Source organism: Podarcis melisellensis (assembly GCF_964234715.1).
Source record: "Podarcis melisellensis genome assembly, chromosome: 2".
NCBI lineage: Eukaryota > Metazoa > Chordata > Lepidosauria > Squamata > Lacertidae > Podarcis > Podarcis melisellensis.
In genome coordinates this window covers 114,856,200-114,874,582 of record NC_138529.1, presented here as the reverse complement: position 1 = coordinate 114,874,582, position 18,383 = coordinate 114,856,200, and the positions used below count along the sequence as shown (strand labels likewise).

Genomic DNA, 18,383 nt, shown 5'->3' with positions numbered 1-18,383 from the left:
TCTGTGATGGGACTAGGACATCTCATGACAATTCCCAGCATCCTTAACAGCTCCCAGGATTATTTGGGGGGAAGACATGGCTATTCCAAGTGACATCACAGTGCTTTAAACGTATGGTGTGAATGTGGCCTGTATCTTCTCTGCTACCCAGCATCTTAAATCATGACTCAAGTCATCAACTTTGCCTTCCCAAAATGAGAGTACTTACACACCACATTTCCTTCTGTGTGGGATCATTCTTGTGGGGTGAGGCTCTGGCTTTGCTGAATCCATTCCCTTTGTCCTATCCCCCCATGCTGCCGGAGTTTGGGCAGGTGGTTGGGAAAGACGGGGTCTTTTTGAGCGTGGCACCATTCGCTGTGGAATGCCCTCCCAAGAGAAACAGATGTAGCTATGCCACTGCTCACTGTCCATCACACAGGCTTTTGCAGAACATTTGGGGGATGGTCGATAGCATTCACTGCTTATGCTCACCGATATGGAGGGGTTGACTGATGCATAGTTATTTCTGTAAGATTAGTTTCTTTTAAAAGCTTTAATTGTTGAAAATTACTACTTTTAGTTGCCTTGATTTCCACACTCTCCACCCACAAGGAAATGCATTTCTTGATATATCCTAAATATATAAAATAAAAATTTACTGACGCTTTCAAGGCACAAGCTGCGCAACCAATATTATAACCTTTTTCCAGTCCAGTGTGGATTATTTTTTTTGGAGAGGGGGGAAGAATTTTTATTTGCTTTTACAAATTCATTCACATTCAAAATCACAGATAATAAAAAATGCACAAGATTCTTCCGAATCTCAAGACCTCCCCACTCCCCTCTGTGGGTTCTTTAATTAACTTTTTCAATTGTATACTATAAGTCCTCCTAATTTTCAGCCCTCCATTGTATCCAAAGTCTATATAACATTACAAGAGTTATTTAAGACCTGCCAAAGTGTTCAAGTGTTTACAGTTGTCTGTCAAGTATAGTATAATTTTCTCCCATTCTTTGCTGAAGTTTTCATCTTCCTGGTTTCTGATTTTCCCCGTCATTTTTGCCATCTCTGCATAAGCCAATATTTTGCTCTGCCAGTCCACTCTGGTAGGACCTTGCTTTCTTTCCAACCTCGGGCAAGCAGCATTCTTGCTGCTGTTGTAGCATACATAAACAGTGTTCTCAGTATCTCTGCACCCACAATTCCTAACAAAAAGGCTTCTGGGTTTTTTTAAACAAACGTTATTTTAAACTTTTTTTCAGTTCATTGTATATCATTTCCCAGAATTCCTTTATTACTTTACAGTTCCACCACATATGGTAAAAGGTGCCTAACTTTTCTTTACATTTCTAGCAAATATTTGAGCTTGTCCTATACATTGCTGCTAATTTACTTGGAGTTAAATACCAGTGGTACATCATTTTCATATAGTTTTCTTTTAATGTATAATACACTGTAAATTTCAAATCCTTTCTACGTAGTTTTTCCCATGTTGAAAGCTGTGTGTTGTATCCAAAATCCCTTGCCCATTGTATCATAACCAGTTTAACTTTTTCATCTTTAGTAAACCATTCCAATAACAATTTATACATTTTAGAGAGTAATTTCACATTATTCTCCAACAAAACTCTCTCAGACTTCGATATTTCATTAGAAAATCCCTTTCTTTTATCTGTTTTAAAAACATCTCTTTAGCTGGTGATACTGTTACCAATCCGTTAAAAGATCTCTTATATCCTCAATTTTTTCAATTTCAACTGGTGCTCTTCTTCTACTAATAATTCCTTATATGTTGCCCAACCCTTTCTCATATTCAATTTTTTCACATAAATCGCTTCTAGCGGGGAGAGCCACCATAGTGTTTTCTGCTCCAAGAGATTTTTGTATTTTTCTTATACAACATATAGTGACTTTCTTACTAAGTGGTTCAGGAAATCTCTGTGTACTTTGACTTTTTCATACCATAAATATGAATGCAACCAAATCTATTATCGTGACCCTCCAAATCTAAAATATCTGTATTTTGTAGTTGTATCCATTCTCGGGGCCAGCAAAGGCAGGACACCTCATAATATAACCTTAAATCTGGCAGGGAAAAGCCACCTCTATCCTTAGAATCTATTAATGATTTGTGTTTTATTCTTGGCTTCTTCCCCTGCCAGATAAATTTTGAAATATCTACTGTACTGTGTGGATTTTATCGTGTGCACAAAGGTCTGTCTTCCGAACGAATGTTTTCCCACACAGGGCGCACCTGTATGGCTTCTCCCTCATGTGTATTATCTCGTGTTTTACAAGTTTGGACTTTATAGGGAAGCTTTTCCCGCATTGCAGGCACTCGTACGGCTTCTCCCCTCTGTGCTTCCTCACGTGGTTGTTAAGGTAACGCTTTTTGTCGAAGCTCTTCCCGCAGTCTGAGCACTTGTACGGTGTCTCCAGTGTGTGCAGCCTGACGTGTTCCTGGAAAACTGAACAATTGTCAAAGTTTTTGCCGCAGTGAGAGCACGTGTACAGAGATTCTCCTGTGTGGATTCTCATGTGCTGCATAGAGCCTGAACTGCAACTGAAGTTTTTCCCACCGTTAGAGTAATTATATATGTTCCACAATCCTGTGTGGGTTCTCTCATGAGCAAGAAGGCCCTGCGTCTTAATGAAACTGTTTCCACAATAGAATGACAGGTACGGCTTCTCTCTGATGTGAATGCTCTGCTGTACCATAAGGTCTGAGCTCCGTTCAAAGTCTCTTCGACAGTCAGATGATGCTTTTTGTACCTCACTACACTCTATTATTTGTGAGTCAGCGGATTCTCTCTCCTCTCTGCTAACTTCTGCATAGAGAGTGGATTTTTCCACCAGACCACTCTCATAGCTTCTTTCTTCATCATTCAACAACCCTGGCTGATTCTCAAACGTTATTCGCTTTTGATGGTCATGGAAATCCTCCTCTCTTCCCAAACAGGCATTGTTTGCTTCTCCTTGCACAGAACCTTCCTGGTGGAGGGTATTTGTCTCATTCTCCAATACCTGCTCATTACCTGTAGGAATAAAAAAATCCCAGAGAATCTTATCTGTTCTGGAGTGATTATTCCAAACAGAAAATCAACAGAGTTTAGTATCAGAGCTGTTGCAGGCAGAATATGTGAGAATATTCTCTTTCCCTCCTCATAATACGAGAATTAAAGTCTTCCACTGAAATTGTGTAGTCGTAGCTTCAGCACAGACAATAGAAAGCACTTCTAATTAAATTTTAAAATTACTAGACAAGGCAATGGGCTGCTGTCTTAGTTTATGAGAGTCTTCTGTTTTTTTTAAGGATTAGAGAAATTCATGGAAAACAGGTCGGTCATGTTGTACTGGATCTCTCTAGTCAAATATTGTCCAGCTCTGAATATCAGATGCTAGAGTAAAAAAAAAACACAAAAAAACCCCCAGAAAATAGAGGGCTGAGGCCTATAAGCCCAGCTTGAGGAAAGGTTACAGCTTTTAGGACTTTTTAGTTTAGAAGAAAGAGGAGTAAGGGAAGGGATGTGATTGTGATATGGAGAAAGTGAACAGAGACATTTTCCACCTTATCTCATAATACTAGAACCTAGAGACATCCAATGAAATTGAACAAGGGCTTGTGGCAGTGAGGGGTTTAAGTGACAAGGGAAGCGTCGTGGTGAGGGAGAAGTGTGGACAGGGGTGCCAACTTTAATAAAATATTGGGGGGGTCAGGTAAACCCCACCCCACATAATAGATGCAGTGCACTTACTCCATTTGAGGCGGGGGACTCCCCTCAAATTCGCCTTAAGGGTGAATTCAACCTGTCAGAAGTTGCAGCGCCTGCTGTGGCTGTTGGGACCAATGTGGGATAATGATAATAATGATGATGGCAGAAAAGTGAATATTTGCCAGAGAGGGGGGAAAAGGAGTGAGAGGAGAAACTGCCTCATGAAAACCTGAGCATGGTGAATCCTTACTCGGCAATCTCGTCACTTCACTCTGCCTGTCCGTGGCTTCTCTGAAGACCTGCCCAGCCCAGGTGTCCTGTGGCAGAAGCTGGCCCATCTCAGAAGGATCCGCAGCCATCACCGCAAAAGGCACAGGTACCTGAAACAGCAGTGAGGAAGATCATGAACGGAAGAGGCCATATGGCTTCTGCTAGCCTGAAGTGGATAACAAGTACAGTGGTACCTTGGGTTAAGAACTTAATTCGTTCTGGAGGTCCGTTCTTAACCTGAAACTGTTCTTAACCTGAGGTACCACTTTAGCTAATGGGGACTCCCACTGCTGCTGCGCTGCAATTTCTGTTCTCATCCTGAAGCAAAGTTCTTAACCCGAGGTACTATTTCTGGGTTAGCGGAGTCTGTAACCTGAAGCGTCTGTAACCCGATGTACCACTGTAATGGTCCGAAGGAACCCGACATGACGTACACTTTCTGGCCACCAAGATCTGGGCTAGAGCAAATCCCTCCAAATACATTAATTTCCATTGGTTACTTAGCACCCAGACACTTGAAATAACAAATTACCATATTGGCTCAAATATAAGCCGCACCTTCAAATATGCAGCATCTTTAAAATTCAGCGACTTAGAGGAGGCTTGGAAGCAGTGGACGGGACGCACCACGTTGCCCCCGGGTTGCTCTTTGGGGGGGGGGGAGCTGGGCCACTTTGCCAGCAGCCTCTGCCCCTACCCCCCTTCATTCCAACGGCTCAGGGGAGGCTTGGGAGCGGCGGGCGGGCAGGGTGCCGTTGTCCTGCGCTCCTGGGCTGCTTCGGGGGGGGGGGGGGGGAGAGAGACTGCGCCACTTTTCTGGGAGCGAAAGGTCGCAAATATAAGCCGCACTTGACTTTTCACGATCATAATTTGTGGGGAAAGTGCTTATATTCGGGCCAATATCATATCATAGACACCATACGCCAGCAGGTGAAAAACTGGATGTGTCCAGCAGTCTGGATACTTATCTCCCCCTCCCACCCCACAGGCGAAATTTGACAGGCCTGCCCACCTGTCAAGCTCTAACAACCAGGTGATCGTTATTTGCAAACACTCACCATTAGCTGACCACAGGCCCAATGGAGTCCTGGAAGGTCTAAATCAGGCACCCCCAAACTCGGCCCTCCAGATGTTTTGGGACTACAATTCCCATCCCTGTCCACTGGTCCTGTTAGCTAGAGATGATGGGAGTTGTAGTCCCAAAAATATCTGGAGGACCAAGTTGGGGGGTGCCTGGTCTAAATGAACTGGCCAGAGAGGGCTTCCCCACTGCTGCTGTACATCTTCAGAATTTCTCACCTTCTGTTCCGGACCCTCCATCGCATCCTGCCCCATGAGGAATCCCTCTGCCAGGGCCACTGCCTGGGCGCAGGTCTCCGGCTTTCGCTCCCTGACCCAGCTCTGCATGTCTCCCGGCAGGATGCTCAGGAGCTGCTCCAAGATCAGCAGCTCCAGAATCTCATCCTTTGTGTGCCTCTCTATTTTCAGCCACTGGCCACAAAGCTCTCGGAGTCGGCCATAAACGCCTCTCGGACCCTCCGCCTCCCGATAGCGGAGTTGCCTGAAGTGCTGCCGCTGCTTCTCCCTCGCAATGGCCTCCCCTTCCAAGATGGCCGCCTTCACCTTCCTGTAGTCTCCCTTGTCCTGGGCACTGAGGCCGCTGAAGGCCTGCTCAGGCTCTCCGCTGAGAGCCGGCAGGAGGAGGGCCACCCACTTGTCCCGAGGCCACTGGCAGGCCGAGGCTACTTGCTCAAAGGAGGCCAGGAAGGCCTTAGCATCCTCCCATGGGGAGGGCTCCTCAGATATCTGTAGGTTCCTGCATCCTGAGTTGGGAGCCTGCAGCATCGTCAGAAACTCCTGCAACTGGGCTTCCCAGCGTTCCAGCGCCCCTTCTTCCGGCTCACGTTTTATATAATGGGAAGGTGTCCCAATAAGGAACTGCCCTGTGCCCCTGTGATGTGGGGCTTTTGCTGCACCTTCCATTTCTTCCCATGCTTTGGAGCCTGTCACGTTCCGCATGTCCATTTTGAGAACCGGACTGCCCCTTCCTCCTCCTCCTCTCGCTTTCTCTCCCGTCTCTTGTCAAAAATGGAGGCAGTCCAAGACCCTCAAGGGGGTCTGCAAAATCAGTAGAAGTGGTTTATTTCTAAGCGACGGCCAGAAATTCTCAAGCCAAGCCAGCGAGGGAGGCTCCTCCTCCTAACAGCAAGAAACAAAAAATAAGTGAGAGGAAACAGTGCTGGTTTTATTTTTTGCTTGTTACTTTGTCAGTGTTGTCAATATGGTTTTATAGATTATGACTGCTGTAGTACTTTGTGAATCCTGTAAGACTTTTGCTGGCATTGTGCTGTTTTCTTCGGGTGGTGGTGGTGGTGTTAATTGTGTTTTATATATTGTAATTGTTTTACTGATTATTTGTAATTCTTTTGCTGGTGGTTTGTTATTCATTCTATATGGCACGTATTTGTGATATTCTGTTGTGTTATTGTTACTTATCTATCCATGGGATAGCTCAGCGTGAGGCTCTTAAATCTCAGGGTTGTGGGTTCAAACTCCACACTGGGCAAAAAAGATTCGGGTTGGGCTAGATGACCCTCGTGGTGCCTTCCAACTCTGATTCTATTGTTCGTAAGCTGCTTTGTGATTCATTTGAATGAAAAGTGGAATAGAATTATAACAAATCAAATCAATTGAAGAGGTGGAGAACCTGGCTATAGCACTGAGACTGACCTGAATGTGGCCCAGGATTAGACAAATTCATGGAGGTAAAGGCTGGAAATCAGCCCTGATTGCTCACTGGAAGGACAGATCCTGAAGCTGAGGCTCCTATACTTTGGCCACCTCATGAGAAGAGAAGACTCCCTGGAAAAGACCCTGATGTTGGGAAAGATGGAGGGCACAAGGAGAAGAGGACGAGATGGTTGGACAGTGTTCTCAAAGCTACTAACATGAGTTTGTCCAAACTGCGGGAGGCAGTGGAAGACAGGAGTGCCTGGCGTGCTCTGGTCCAGGGGGTCACGAAGAGTCGGACACAACTAAACAACAACAACAAAGGCTACTGGTGGCTACAAGCTATGAGGACCATTCTCTGCCTCTGTGCCCAGAGGCAAGAATGCTGGGGAGAGTGGCTCATGAAGGCTTTCCAAGACGCATCTGACTGGCCGCAGGGTCCTGCACTAGATGGGCACTGCTCTGATCCAGAAGGGCTACTCTTGTGTTCCATAGAACCTCCGAGAAGCGGACACGGAGCAATGGATCCAAACTACAAGAAAGAAGATTCCACCTCAACATTAGGAAGAACTTCCTGACAGTAAGAGCTGTTCGACAGTGGAATTTGCTGCCAAGGAGTGTGGTGGAGGCTCCTTCTTTGGAGGTCTTTAAGCAGAGGCTTGACAACCATATGTCAGGAGTGCTCTGATGGTGTTTCCTGCTTGGCAGGGGGTTGGACTCGATGGCCCTTGTGGTCTCTTCCAACTCTATGATTCTGTGATTCTATGATTCTAAGTCCAGAAGCAAGCTACCTTTGAGATCCTGATGAGGAACAGCTTAGCTTTTAAAGGTGAACTGGCTTTTAGCTTACTCTGCCCACCTTCAGCTCAGCGTCCACGTTCATTATTATTATTATTATTATTTGAAGCAGGGTTTCTCCTACTTTATCTGCAATTTCTTTTTTTTTCTCTGCAGCACTCTGGAACTAATAATGACAATAATAGTAATAATAATAATAATACAACTCACCTCTCCCTATAAGCTAAGCAGTGCACCACCAATTTGCCTGAGCAGCACCTGCTGCAGTTCCACAGTTCTTTGACAAAGAAGGAAGGAGGAGGAAATTTCAAAAGTCAGATTCCCACCAGGAAGAGGAGGGAAGAAAGGGCACCAGAAATGACGTCACCCAGCACGTTTCGTCCATAACAAAGAAAAAGGATTCCTTCTTCCTTTCCTCGCCTCCCCCACAATTTCCTTTCTAGGGCTCAGACCAGAACTCGATAGGTTTAACCCATTGGGTGCATCTCTCAACTTAAAAAAAAAAATGCCCCTCTGTGATTTGCTACAGAACTGGATTATGTTTTGCTATGAAAAGCTGTGCCCAGGGCTACATACATACCATGCATTTAAGACACATTTAAAGCACATTCAACACACACACCCAATCCTCGGAACTGTAGTTTACCCCTTTATGGAGCTACAATTCCCAGCACCCTTAGCAAACTACAGTTCCCATGATTCTTTGGGGGGTTGACCTAGGAAGCTGGGGCAGGAGATGGGTGAAAGAGGAGCTTTCAAACAGAGGGAACCAAATTATCCTCCAGCTACTCTGCACTAGAGCCCTCTGCTGGTCCAGCTCAGGGAAAGGCCCTCTCATTACTGCATGATGACCTCTTGTTTATTTATTTCCTAGATCCATAAATTTGCAAGGGACCACGAGGGTCATCTAGTCCAACCCTCTGAAATGCAGGAATCTTTAACCCAATATGGGCCTCAAACCCATGGCCCAGAGATAAAGTCTCATGGTCTACCGACTGAGCTATCCCTGTTGGTTCTCCCACATCTTAAAACCACATTAAAAACCATACATTTAAAGCACTTTAAATAGCCTAGTCTTCACCCGCAAAGAATTCCGGGAACTGTAGTTTTCTTCAGGGTTCTGAATTCACCTCAGAGAATTATAATTCCCAGAGCAGTTTAACAACCAAACTGTCTCCCCAGGGAACTCTGGAAATTGTAGCTCTGTGAGGGGAATAGGGGGTCTCCTAACAAACTCTCAGTGTCTTTAGCAAACAACAGTTCCCAGTATTTTTTTGACTCTTTAGAGTGGCAACATAGTGCTTTAAATGTGTAGTGTGGAGCCAGATAGCATGGACCAGAGATCTCTCATCCTTCAGGATAACTTCAGAAAGGGGACTTGCCGTCAAAGTGGCAAGATTGCGAATTAAAACTATACTGTCAGACCCTGAGAAAAAATGCTGGAATTATCCATTTCCCCCAACCTATTATTTATTATGGATTTATTCATCACCTTACATATACATAAGGCAACTTCCATTAAAAAACCACGATTCAAACCTATTTCATTTTTTTAAAAAACAGCTCAGGAACAGTGTATTTGTTTCTTTATTAAAAATGACACGTCACTTAATTGTTGAAACCTCTAAGTGATTTACATGGAACATAAAATGCAATTAGCAGCCAAAGTCAGTAGTCAAAAACAAGATGACATAAAAAAACCACCAACCCACCACACCCAAGCATTTATTTATTTTTTAAACCAGGAGTTAAAAATACATGGTTGGCATTCACTTTCCCTCAGAGCAGACCTATTAAAATGAATAAATATGACTAAGTTAGTTCCATTAACTTCAGTAGTTGAATACCACCACATTTGCTGCCACAGGAGGCAGTGATGGACAACAAAATGGATGGCTTTAAAAGTTGGGACAAATTGACAAGGCTATCAGACAGCGCTTGTGCTCAGATCCTGCTTGGTTTCCCACAGGCATCTGGGTGGCCACTGAGAGAACAGGATGCTAGACTAAGATTGGCCACTCTGGCCTCATCCAGAAGGCTCTTCTTATGTTCTTAGCAGCTGAAGGGCCACCTATTAGCGCGTGCGCACACACACACACACACACACACACACTCACTCCTGGCCTTAGTAAGTGATGGCTCCCCTGCCACTGGATTTCCCCAATCAATGCTACTTCAGGATGTATGCTGCGCGAGGTGCACTTATGGATAATTGTTCTTATAGACACAAATTCATTTCCCGGGGGTCATGATAACTGCATGCCGCCTCCAGCATCAGAGGCCACATGCCTCTGGTTGACACTAGTTGCCGGGAAGCAACAATTGGAAGAGGGCTGATGGGCTTCCCAGTGGCATCCGCTTGGGAAACAGGATGCTCCAGTAGTGGGAAGAAGGCCCAGAGCCTGGGGAGTGGTGGTGGGACAGCGATGAGCGGTCAGAGGGAGAAGACTGGAAAGAGAGGGTGTCAGAAGCTGAGAAAGCAACAGGGCTTAGTGAGCTGGGAGAGGCAGAGGCAGAGAGCAGTCCAGAATCAGGGACAGAGGCCGATGCAGGAGGGTGGGATGAGGGAAGCCGAGAAGTAGAGAAGGGTCAGGCTGGGGAAGTGTCTCAGGTTTCTCCCCTTCCTGCTGCAATGAGCTCCCTTTTCCCCTAGTTTCCCAGAACCAAAAGAGCGGAGGAGAGAGTGGTGATGAACAGACTTAGTCTTCAATTGCTTGGGGAAAACCCTGGAGAAGAGGGGATTTGGCAGCTATGGGGAGGCAGGAACCTTCAATCTCAGCAACGTCTTCATGGGAGCAAGACCTACCAGGGATGCGTTGCTGTGTTCATTAGGCCTGACACCCTGCCAAGTTGGTGCAGATCATGTTTTTGCTATTAAAGAGTTAATGGCAACTTGCACGGTGTGATTGCCTGCTGGCCCGCTCCTGACACTACGTTCTCATGAGAAAGGATAGATTGAGGTTGGTGGGACAGTGCCCCATTCGCCCTGACGGACTAGTCTCCACTGGCACCAACCCTCGGAAATAGGAGCGTCTAGACCAGCTAGCTAGCAAAGAGGCTTAGTAGGCTTCTTGGGGCAGAGCACTTCGCAGTTGTCATGGTCTGAATCCCAGCACTGCACCACTTCACTTCCTAGAGGGGCTCAGAGTAATGTCTCCATCCACATCCGGGAAAATCCATACAGGAGGAGACGATCGTGCAGAGACCCAAGCGACTGCTGAAGGTCCAGGACCACCAGAGTCCGGGACGTTTGTTCCATGCTTCTACCTCGCATGGATTCTCACGTGGGCCTTCAGTTTCGAACTCTGGTTGAAGCATTTCCCGCACTCGCCGCACCTGTACGGCTTCAGGCCCTTGTGTATCCGGACGTGGGAGACGAGGCTGCCCTTGACGTTGAAGGTTTTCCCACAGTCTGAGCACTGGAAGGGCTTCTCCCCCGTGTGGATCCTCTGGTGTCTGACGAGGTCGGAGTTCATGCCGAAGGACTTCCCGCAGTCCGAGCACTCAAAGGGCTTCTCCCCCGTGTGGACCCGGTGGTGGCGGATGAGGTCGTAGTTCATCCGGAAGAACTTGCCGCAGTACGAGCATCCGTACGGCTTCTCTCCCCGGTGGATTCGGTAGTGCCGGAAAAGCCCGTACTTAGTGCTGAAGGATTTGCCGCAGTCCAAGCAACCGTACGGCTTCTCCCCCGTGTGGGTCTTGTGATGTCGGATGAGCTTGTCCTTTGTGCGGAAGGCCTTCCCACACTCCACACATTTGAAGGGTTTCTCTTCTGCTTCGGTCCTCTCGCCCGCCTTGGAGTTAGAAGTCCGTCTGTATTCAGTCCGGGTCACAGGCCTCTCCCCAGTAAGAAGTCCACTCAGTCCTTGGTAAAGGCCCACACTAGGAATGAGCTGATCCATCTTCTGCCTCGCGCAGCTTGCTTGTTGTTGCCTCCATGGCCCACACAGACCCTCATTCGATCCCGCCTGCTTGCAGGGCTTGAGCCCATTGGCTGTCTCTCTCTCCTCCAGGATCCCGTGCGGTTCTTGCTCAGAGCTTTCTTGCCCATGATCCTCTTTCTGCATCACATACTGCTTACCTGAAGGAAGAAGGAGAAAGATGAAATATAAGAACATCAACACCTTAAGTATCAAGTATTGTACCAGGCAGAGGGCCTTCTCGGTAGTGGCGCCCGCCCCGTGGAACGCCCTCCCATCAGATGTTAAGGAAATAAACAACTACAGTGGTACCTCTAGATGCAAACGGGATCCGTTCCGGAGCCCCATTCACATCCTGAAGCGAACATAACACGCGACTGCGGGTCACGTTTCGTCACTTCCCCGTCATTTTGAGCGACTGCGCATGCACGAGCAACGAAACCCGGAAGTAGCCTGAAGCATATTCATCCTGAGGTATGACTGTATCTGACTTTTAGAAGACATCTGAAAGCAGCCCTGTTTAAGGAAGTTTTTAACGTTTGATCTTTTAGCGTGTTTTTAATATTCTGCTGGGAGCCACCCAGAGTGACTGGGGAAACCCAGCCAGATGGGTGGGGTATAAATCATCATCATCTTCATCATCATCACCTCTTCCCATACAAAACAACCTGGACCCTGAGCTTGTCAACTGAGGCCCTTCTTTATGTCCCCGCTCCCAGAGAAGTTTGGAGGGTGGCAACAAGAAAATGGACCTTTTCCGTGGTAGCTCCCCAACTATAGAATGCTTTACAGTTATCATGAAGTAACCCCTGTTTAGTGAAGTTTTTAATGTTTGATGTTTGATTCGGTTTTTAATTTGTTGGGAGCCACCAGATGGGCTGGGTATTATTATTATTATTATTATTATTATTATACTTACCCGCTGAGCTGGCATTTCCTCCACACTCATGTTTCACCACGTTCCAGATCTGCCTGCCTGCATCTCCCAAAGTAGTTGCCTCATCTGGGACATTCACAATCACCTTCTGAAAGAGACCCGGGCCCTGAAACAGCAGGGGTCATGTTGTTCAATGATTTGTGTTATTCACAGCATTTAGACACACTTTGTGTAGACCAGAGTTCTTCAAGCTTAGGTCGCCAGAAGTTGCTAGAATACAAATCCCATCATCCCTCGTTGTTGGCTAAGATGGCTGTGGATGATGAGATTTGTAGTCCAAACAACGTCCGAGGCCCACGTTTTGGAGAACACTGCGATAACTGGGCAAGATGTATCAACTGTTTGACACAACATAAGGTAGCTTCCTTTGGTTCTTGATCTCGCTACCAGCTATGGATAGTTCAGGATTCCCAGGATGCAAACAGCCTCCTATAAGGATACTTGGTTTAAATGTCTGAAGTTGTTTTAACAGACAATGCAAACATAATGTATATGCTGTGGGAGTGTCAGCATGCCTTTGGAGACAAATCCTGCATCATATAAATTCAATGACAGGAGAAAACTCTCCCCCAGTTGATTATTTTTTACTTGATTGAGGGGGAAATATCTGCAAAACAACAGTCTTTTAACAAACCAACCAACAAAAGCAACCTTTGTGATGGCAGCCAGAGCAGTCTGGGCTTGAAAGTGTAAAGATTATCAGGTTCCAATTATATGGGAATGCCTATAGAAATGTCTTAAATTTGCAAAAATGCACAAATCAATTGATTTGATTCATAAGAGGAGCGGTATATTTTACAACACGTCTGTTGAGAGATGGGCGTTTTTTGTGAATCACGGCAACACAAATTTTGGAAACGCAGTGGTACCTCTGGTTGCGAACGGGATCCGTTCCAGAGGCCCGTTCGCAACATGAAAAGAACACAACCCGCAGCGGCGCCTCTGCGCATGCACGGTTTGCAGTTTGCTACTTCTGCGCATGCGCGTGACGTCATATTGCGCACTTGCGCAAGCGGCGAAACCCGGAAATACACCCTTTCCGGTACTTCCGGGTTGTCGAGGGGCGTCACCTGAAAGAACATCATAGCAGGAGGTATGACTGCCTTAGACTGGAAACTTTGTTGACTTTGATTTGTGCATATTTTGAAGTACAAATTATTATTATCATTATTATAAAAGAAAGGAAACAGCTTCACCTGCTCTTCCCAACTCCCTGCCTCCCCCTGAGCCGGCAAGAAATTCTCCGCTAGGGCCACCGCCTGGGCACAGGTTTCAGGAGCCTGATCCTTCACCCGACTCTGGATCCCTCGAGGCAGGACATCCAGGAACTGCTCCAAGACCAGCAAGTCCAGGATCTCCTCTTTGGTACGTCTCTCTGGCTTCAACCACTGGCGGCAAAGCTCCCAGAGCCGGCTGCAGGCCTGGCGGGGGCTTTCAGCCTGGTGGCAGTGAGATTGCCTAAAGCGTTGCCGGTGGCCCTCGGTGCTGAGGGCCTCCTTCTCCTCCTTTACTTTGGTGTAGGGGCCCTTTTCTCTCAGATCGAGCTTGACGCGGACCTGGCGACTCGGCCCGTTGAGGATCGGAAGGAGGTCCCCTTCTTTTGGAGGCTGGCTGGCTGCAGTGATGGCCTCAAAAGGGGCTAGGGTAGTCCTCAGGTCCACCCAGGGAGCCAGTTCCGCCAGCTGCGAGCTCCCTGCCTCAGAGTGGGGTGACTCCATCGCCTTGAGGAAGGCCTGCCACTGGGCCTCCCAGACCTGCTGCAGGCCCTCGCACCCCGCAGGTCCCGCCTGAGCAGAAGGGTGGGGCTTTTTCTTCAGTCCCTTGGATCCCATCTCAGACTTTGGACCCGCTGGGTCCTTCCTCTCTGTTTTCACACCCAGCTTCAATTCCTGATCCAGCACCGCCTGGAAGCGGAGATCTGGGGCCGGCAGCTCCCCCTCCCTCCCTTCCGCCATTTGGGAACTGGAGCTCTGGCAGTTGGGAAGGGTAGATGGAATTCGAACTCAGAGCAGCACTTCCGCCCTAATGCAGAAGAGGAATCCAGCCAATCAGATTAGTGCACCCGGCTACTGCGGTATGACAAGGAGAGTTCAGAGGGATACAGGGCAGAGCTATCTCCGCAACGGCGCTTGGGAGCTACCCTTGGCCGCAGATGGGAAATCCAAGCGCTTTCTGCCGGGGGAAAAAAAAGAGCAATCTGTTAAGTTGTTTCAAACTGTTTTTAATATTTTTAAAAAAAATTATTTAATCATTTTTTCAATACAAACAACAATCGCAAAAGATACATACAACAAAAACCATAATAACACTAATAACACAATTTGACAATTCAGATTTGAATACTGATATACCTATGACTGGGCTTCGGGTGGCACTGTGGGTTAAACCACAGAGCCTAGGACTTGGTGATCAGAAGGTCAGCGGTTTGAATCCCCGCGACGGGGTGAGCTCCCGTTGCTCGGTCCCTGCTCCTGCCAACCTAGCAGTTCAAAAGCATGTCAAAGTTCAAGTAGATAAATAGGTATCGCTCCAGCGGGAAGGTAAATGGCATTTCCGTGAGCTGCTCTGCTTCGCAAGAAGCGGCTTAGTCATGCTGGCCACATGACCCGGAAGCTGTATGCCTGTTCCCTCGGCCAGTAAAGCAAGATGAGTGCCGCAATCCCAGAGTCAGTCACGAATGGACCTAATGGTCCGGAGTCCCTTTACCTTTACTATACCTATGACTACACCTTTTTAACAATATTTCCCCACCTCTCCTCCCCCTACTTCCCACCACTGTTTTTTAATATTGTTGCTGTAACCCATCCTGGACCTTAGAATGAAGGACAGATAATAATAATAATAATAATAATAATAATAATAATAATAATAATAATAATAATAATAATAATAGTGCAGAATGATTCCCAGCAAAGTAACAGAAGTGGGGATCTCTGGAAAACACATTTTTGGTGAAAACTCTCTGGAATCTAGCTGTTTAAAACCGCCTTATCTTAACAGCAAGCCGAGAAGGTAGGATAAGCTGAGAGATGGTGACTTACCCCAGGCAGGCTTCGGAAGTGAAGGGGAAACTGGATGCCAGTTTTGAGTCCAGTGCTTAGCCACAACCCACCAGAACTGGTAAGGCAAGCAGGTGAAAGTAATGCAAATGCAAATAAAAATCATATATACAATAATGAACATAAGAACCTGCTGGATCAGGCCAAAGATCCATCTATTCATAAAACTGTAGAGTTGGAAGGGAACTTAAAAATGGAAAGCATAATGCTGGTGGTCAACAAAAGAGGTTTAAAGATTCTCTCAAGGCAAATCAAAAAATATGCAGTATAAACACTGACAACTGGGAAACATTGGCCTGCGAGTGCTCCAGTTGGAGAACAGCCTCTACCAAAGGTGTCATTTGACGCAAGGGAGAAACGTGCTAGGAGGAAGGCACGTTTGGCAAATCCACACCCTGATCAACTCCTGCCCGGAAACCAATGTCCCCACTGTAGAAGGACGTGGGGATCCAGAATTGGCCTCCCCAGTCACTTACGGACTCACTGTTAAGACTGCGTTCATGGAAGACAATCTTACTCGGCTACGAGTGATCGCCAAAGAAATCCAACATCCTATTCTCACAGCGGTCAATGCAAAGCCTGAAAGCAGGACTGGTGCGCCAGAGCACAAGTCTCCTCACTTGCGATTCTCAGCAGCTGAATTTCAGTCATCCCGCCTCCGACTGTGGAGGTTGGAAACAGCAGTCATGGCTAGTAGCAATAGATAGCCTTATCCTCCACGAATTTACCTAACCCTTTTTAAAAGCCATCCAAGTTGGTGGTTATCATTACAGCTTGTGGGAGGGAGTTCCACAGTTTAACGATGAGCTGTGTAAACGAGTCCTTCCTTTTGCCCGTTCCGAAACCTCCAACATTCCGCTTCATTAGATGCCCCTGACTTCTAGTGTTACGAGTGAGAAGAACCGCTCCCAGCCACAATTTTTCTGCAAAATGCCTAATTTTACACACCTCTGTCATGCCTGCTTCAGACAAGGCACCTCTCCCAGCCCTAACAGGGGATTGAATCTGGGACCTCCTGCTTTCAAAAGTTTTTCTTCTTCTTAAAGCATTTAAAAGAAATACATTGAATTTTCCATAAGGCTCAGCATCGCCATCTAGTGTCACACTGTATATTGCATTTAAAACACACTTAAAATGTTTTATTTGTGGCTGTATAGCTGAGCCCATAATCACCGACCTGGTGCCCTCCAGATCATACAACTGCAGAGTGGGAAGGGACCCTGAGAGTCATCTAGTCCAACCCCCTGTAATGCAGGAATAAACTCAGCTAAAGCATCCATGACAGATGGCCATCCAACCTCTGCTTTAAAACCTCCAAGAAAGGGGAGTCCACCATCTTCTAAAGGGAGTACATTACAATACTGAGCGGGAGGGTAAATGCTTCAGCTGACAGGACAGTTTGCAACGTTAAAGTAATTATTATTATTATTATTATTATTATTATTATTATTATTATTATACCCCGCCCTCCCCAGTCAGAGCCGGGCTCAGGGTGGCTAACACCAGTAAAATTACAGTAAAAACATAATAGGGGCAAAAAAACCAATTTAAAATACAGGTTAAAATGCAATTTAAAATGCAGCCTCATTTTAAAAGTAGCCCATAGATCAAAACCATAAGGGGGGGGGGAAACATACGGGTCAGACTGAGTCCAAACCAAAGGCCAGGCGGAACAGCTCTGTCTTGCAGGCCCTGCAGAAAATGACAAGTCCCGCAGGGCCCTAGTCTCTTGTGATAGAGCGTTCCACCAAGTCGGGGCCAGTGCTGAAAAGGCCCTGGCCCTAGTTGAGACCAATCTAATCACCTTGCGACTTGGGACCTCCGAAATGTTGTCATTTGTGGACCTTAAGGTCCTCCGCGGGGCATACCAGGAGAGGCGGTCCCGTAGGGATGTGGGTCCTAGGCTGCATAGGGCAATAAGTAGCAATTAATCATCGAGATCCTACTTTCCAATGGTTTTTTTTAAAGATATGAACACACACAACCTCCCAAGGGAGGCCGTTCCTCTGTCAAGGGACTGATGGAAGTTGTAGCCCAAAACGCCTGGAGCGGAAGACAGCAGGCTGGCGAAGGCAGGGGCTGGAGGGACAAGTCATTTGACTTCTACATAGAATCACAGTTGAAAGGGACCCTGAGGATCATCTAGTCCAACCCCGGCAATGCAAGAATATGCATATGGCAGGTTACAACCAGAGCCAGTCTCCCCAGTTTCCTATCCCTTAGGCGGAGGGTCTGCAAAGGTCCCCCTCTCTGTTCTTTCACCCTCCAACCTCTTTGCATCCCCACGCTCCCCCCCCCCCAATATAAAAGCTGGATGGATATATATATATATCCGACATCATTTCTCTTTTTGCACCTTCGGCTCACCCCTGCTTGGATTTCAGCAGCCTCCAACTCCCGCCTGCATCCAGAGAGCCATTTCGCTTTCCGGATAGAGGGGACGGAAAAGGCACGAGCTCCCCCCACCGCACCCCCGACCTCTCTATGGTAGCGACATCCCACCTACTCCCCCCTCCCCAAATTTCCCCCCTCCCCTTCCTCTCTAGGAACCCCGATCTCGACTGCTGGATTTAACCATTACAGGACCAAACACAAGAAGCTCCTTCTCTGGGGGGGTCAGAGCCCAGGTGGTTCTTTTCCTGCCTGCTTCAGGGATGCGTTTTGGCCATAGCTGTCAACTTTCCCCTTTTCTTGAGAGGAATCCTATTCGGAATAAGGGAATTTCCCTTAAAGAAAGGGAAACGTTGACATCTATGGCTTTGGCGCATGGGCTTGCTTTCGTTTGCATTTCACAACAGAGCATCTATACTGCTTGTATAGTTTGGTGCCTCCTCCAAAAGCGGGTTAGGTCTTGAGAGAGAGAGAGAGAGAGAGAGAGAGAGAGAGAGATCGCTGCCAATTGCTGCAGTGAATCACAGAATCTTAAGAGTTGGAAGGGATCCCCCAAGGGTCATCCAGTCCAGCCCCTTGGAC

General features: G+C 47.0%; 3 protein-coding genes across 5 annotated transcripts in view; all 3 read right to left on the bottom strand.

Annotated features, from left to right (window-relative positions):
• Window positions 1-18,383, bottom strand: part of LOC309364699 (uncharacterized protein) — an 83,069-nt gene that overhangs the window by 53,192 nt on the left and 11,494 nt on the right. The window lies entirely within an intron of this gene.
• LOC309364680 (uncharacterized protein) lies at window positions 133-7,888 on the bottom strand. Of its 2 annotated transcripts, none has more exons than XM_081902438.1 (4): window positions 7,705-7,888; window positions 5,266-6,165; window positions 3,947-4,076; window positions 133-3,018 (listed from the first exon to the last, which is right to left on the bottom strand). In XM_081902438.1, the coding sequence occupies exons 2-4, from the start codon at window positions 5,989-5,991 to the stop codon at window positions 2,162-2,164; spliced, it is 1,713 nt and encodes a 570-aa protein (XP_081758564.1). In that variant the 5' UTR covers window positions 5,992-6,165; window positions 7,705-7,888; the 3' UTR covers window positions 133-2,161. The 2 variants fall into 2 exon arrangements, with proteins under 2 accessions (XP_081758564.1, XP_081758565.1); XM_081902439.1 differs by having other exon boundaries at window positions 5,266-6,084.
• Window positions 8,834-17,876, bottom strand: LOC309364692 (uncharacterized protein). 2 transcript variants are annotated; one of them, XM_081902464.1, is made up of 4 exons: window positions 17,767-17,876; window positions 13,548-14,523; window positions 12,334-12,457; window positions 8,834-11,575 (listed from the first exon to the last, which is right to left on the bottom strand). In XM_081902464.1, the coding sequence occupies exons 2-4, from the start codon at window positions 14,304-14,306 to the stop codon at window positions 10,758-10,760; spliced, it is 1,701 nt and encodes a 566-aa protein (XP_081758590.1). In that variant the 5' UTR covers window positions 14,307-14,523; window positions 17,767-17,876; the 3' UTR covers window positions 8,834-10,757. The 2 variants fall into 2 exon arrangements, with proteins under 2 accessions (XP_081758590.1, XP_081758591.1); XM_081902465.1 differs by having other exon boundaries at window positions 17,778-17,866.

Bases quoted from the DNA above. Each gene is read 5' to 3' on its own strand.
- LOC309364680 (XM_081902438.1), bottom strand. From the start codon at position 5,991: ATGGACATGCGGAACGTGACAGGCTCCAAAGCATGGGAAGAAATGGAA. The intron at 4,077-5,265 runs GTGAGAAATTCT...CTGCTGTTTCAG, and splicing joins TGGAGGGTCCGGAACAGAAG to GTACCTGTGCCTTTTGCGGT. The intron at 3,019-3,946 runs GTAAGGATTCAC...TTATTCCTACAG, and splicing joins TGAAGTGACGAGATTGCCGA to GTAATGAGCAGGTATTGGAG.
- LOC309364692 (XM_081902464.1), bottom strand. From the start codon at position 14,306: ATGGCGGAAGGGAGGGAGGGGGAGCTGCCGGCCCCAGATCTCCGCTTC. The intron at 12,458-13,547 runs GTGAAGCTGTTT...CTGCTGTTTCAG, and splicing joins CAGGGAGTTGGGAAGAGCAG to GGCCCGGGTCTCTTTCAGAA. The intron at 11,576-12,333 runs GTAAGTATAATA...TTCTTCCTTCAG, and splicing joins AGGAAATGCCAGCTCAGCGG to GTAAGCAGTATGTGATGCAG.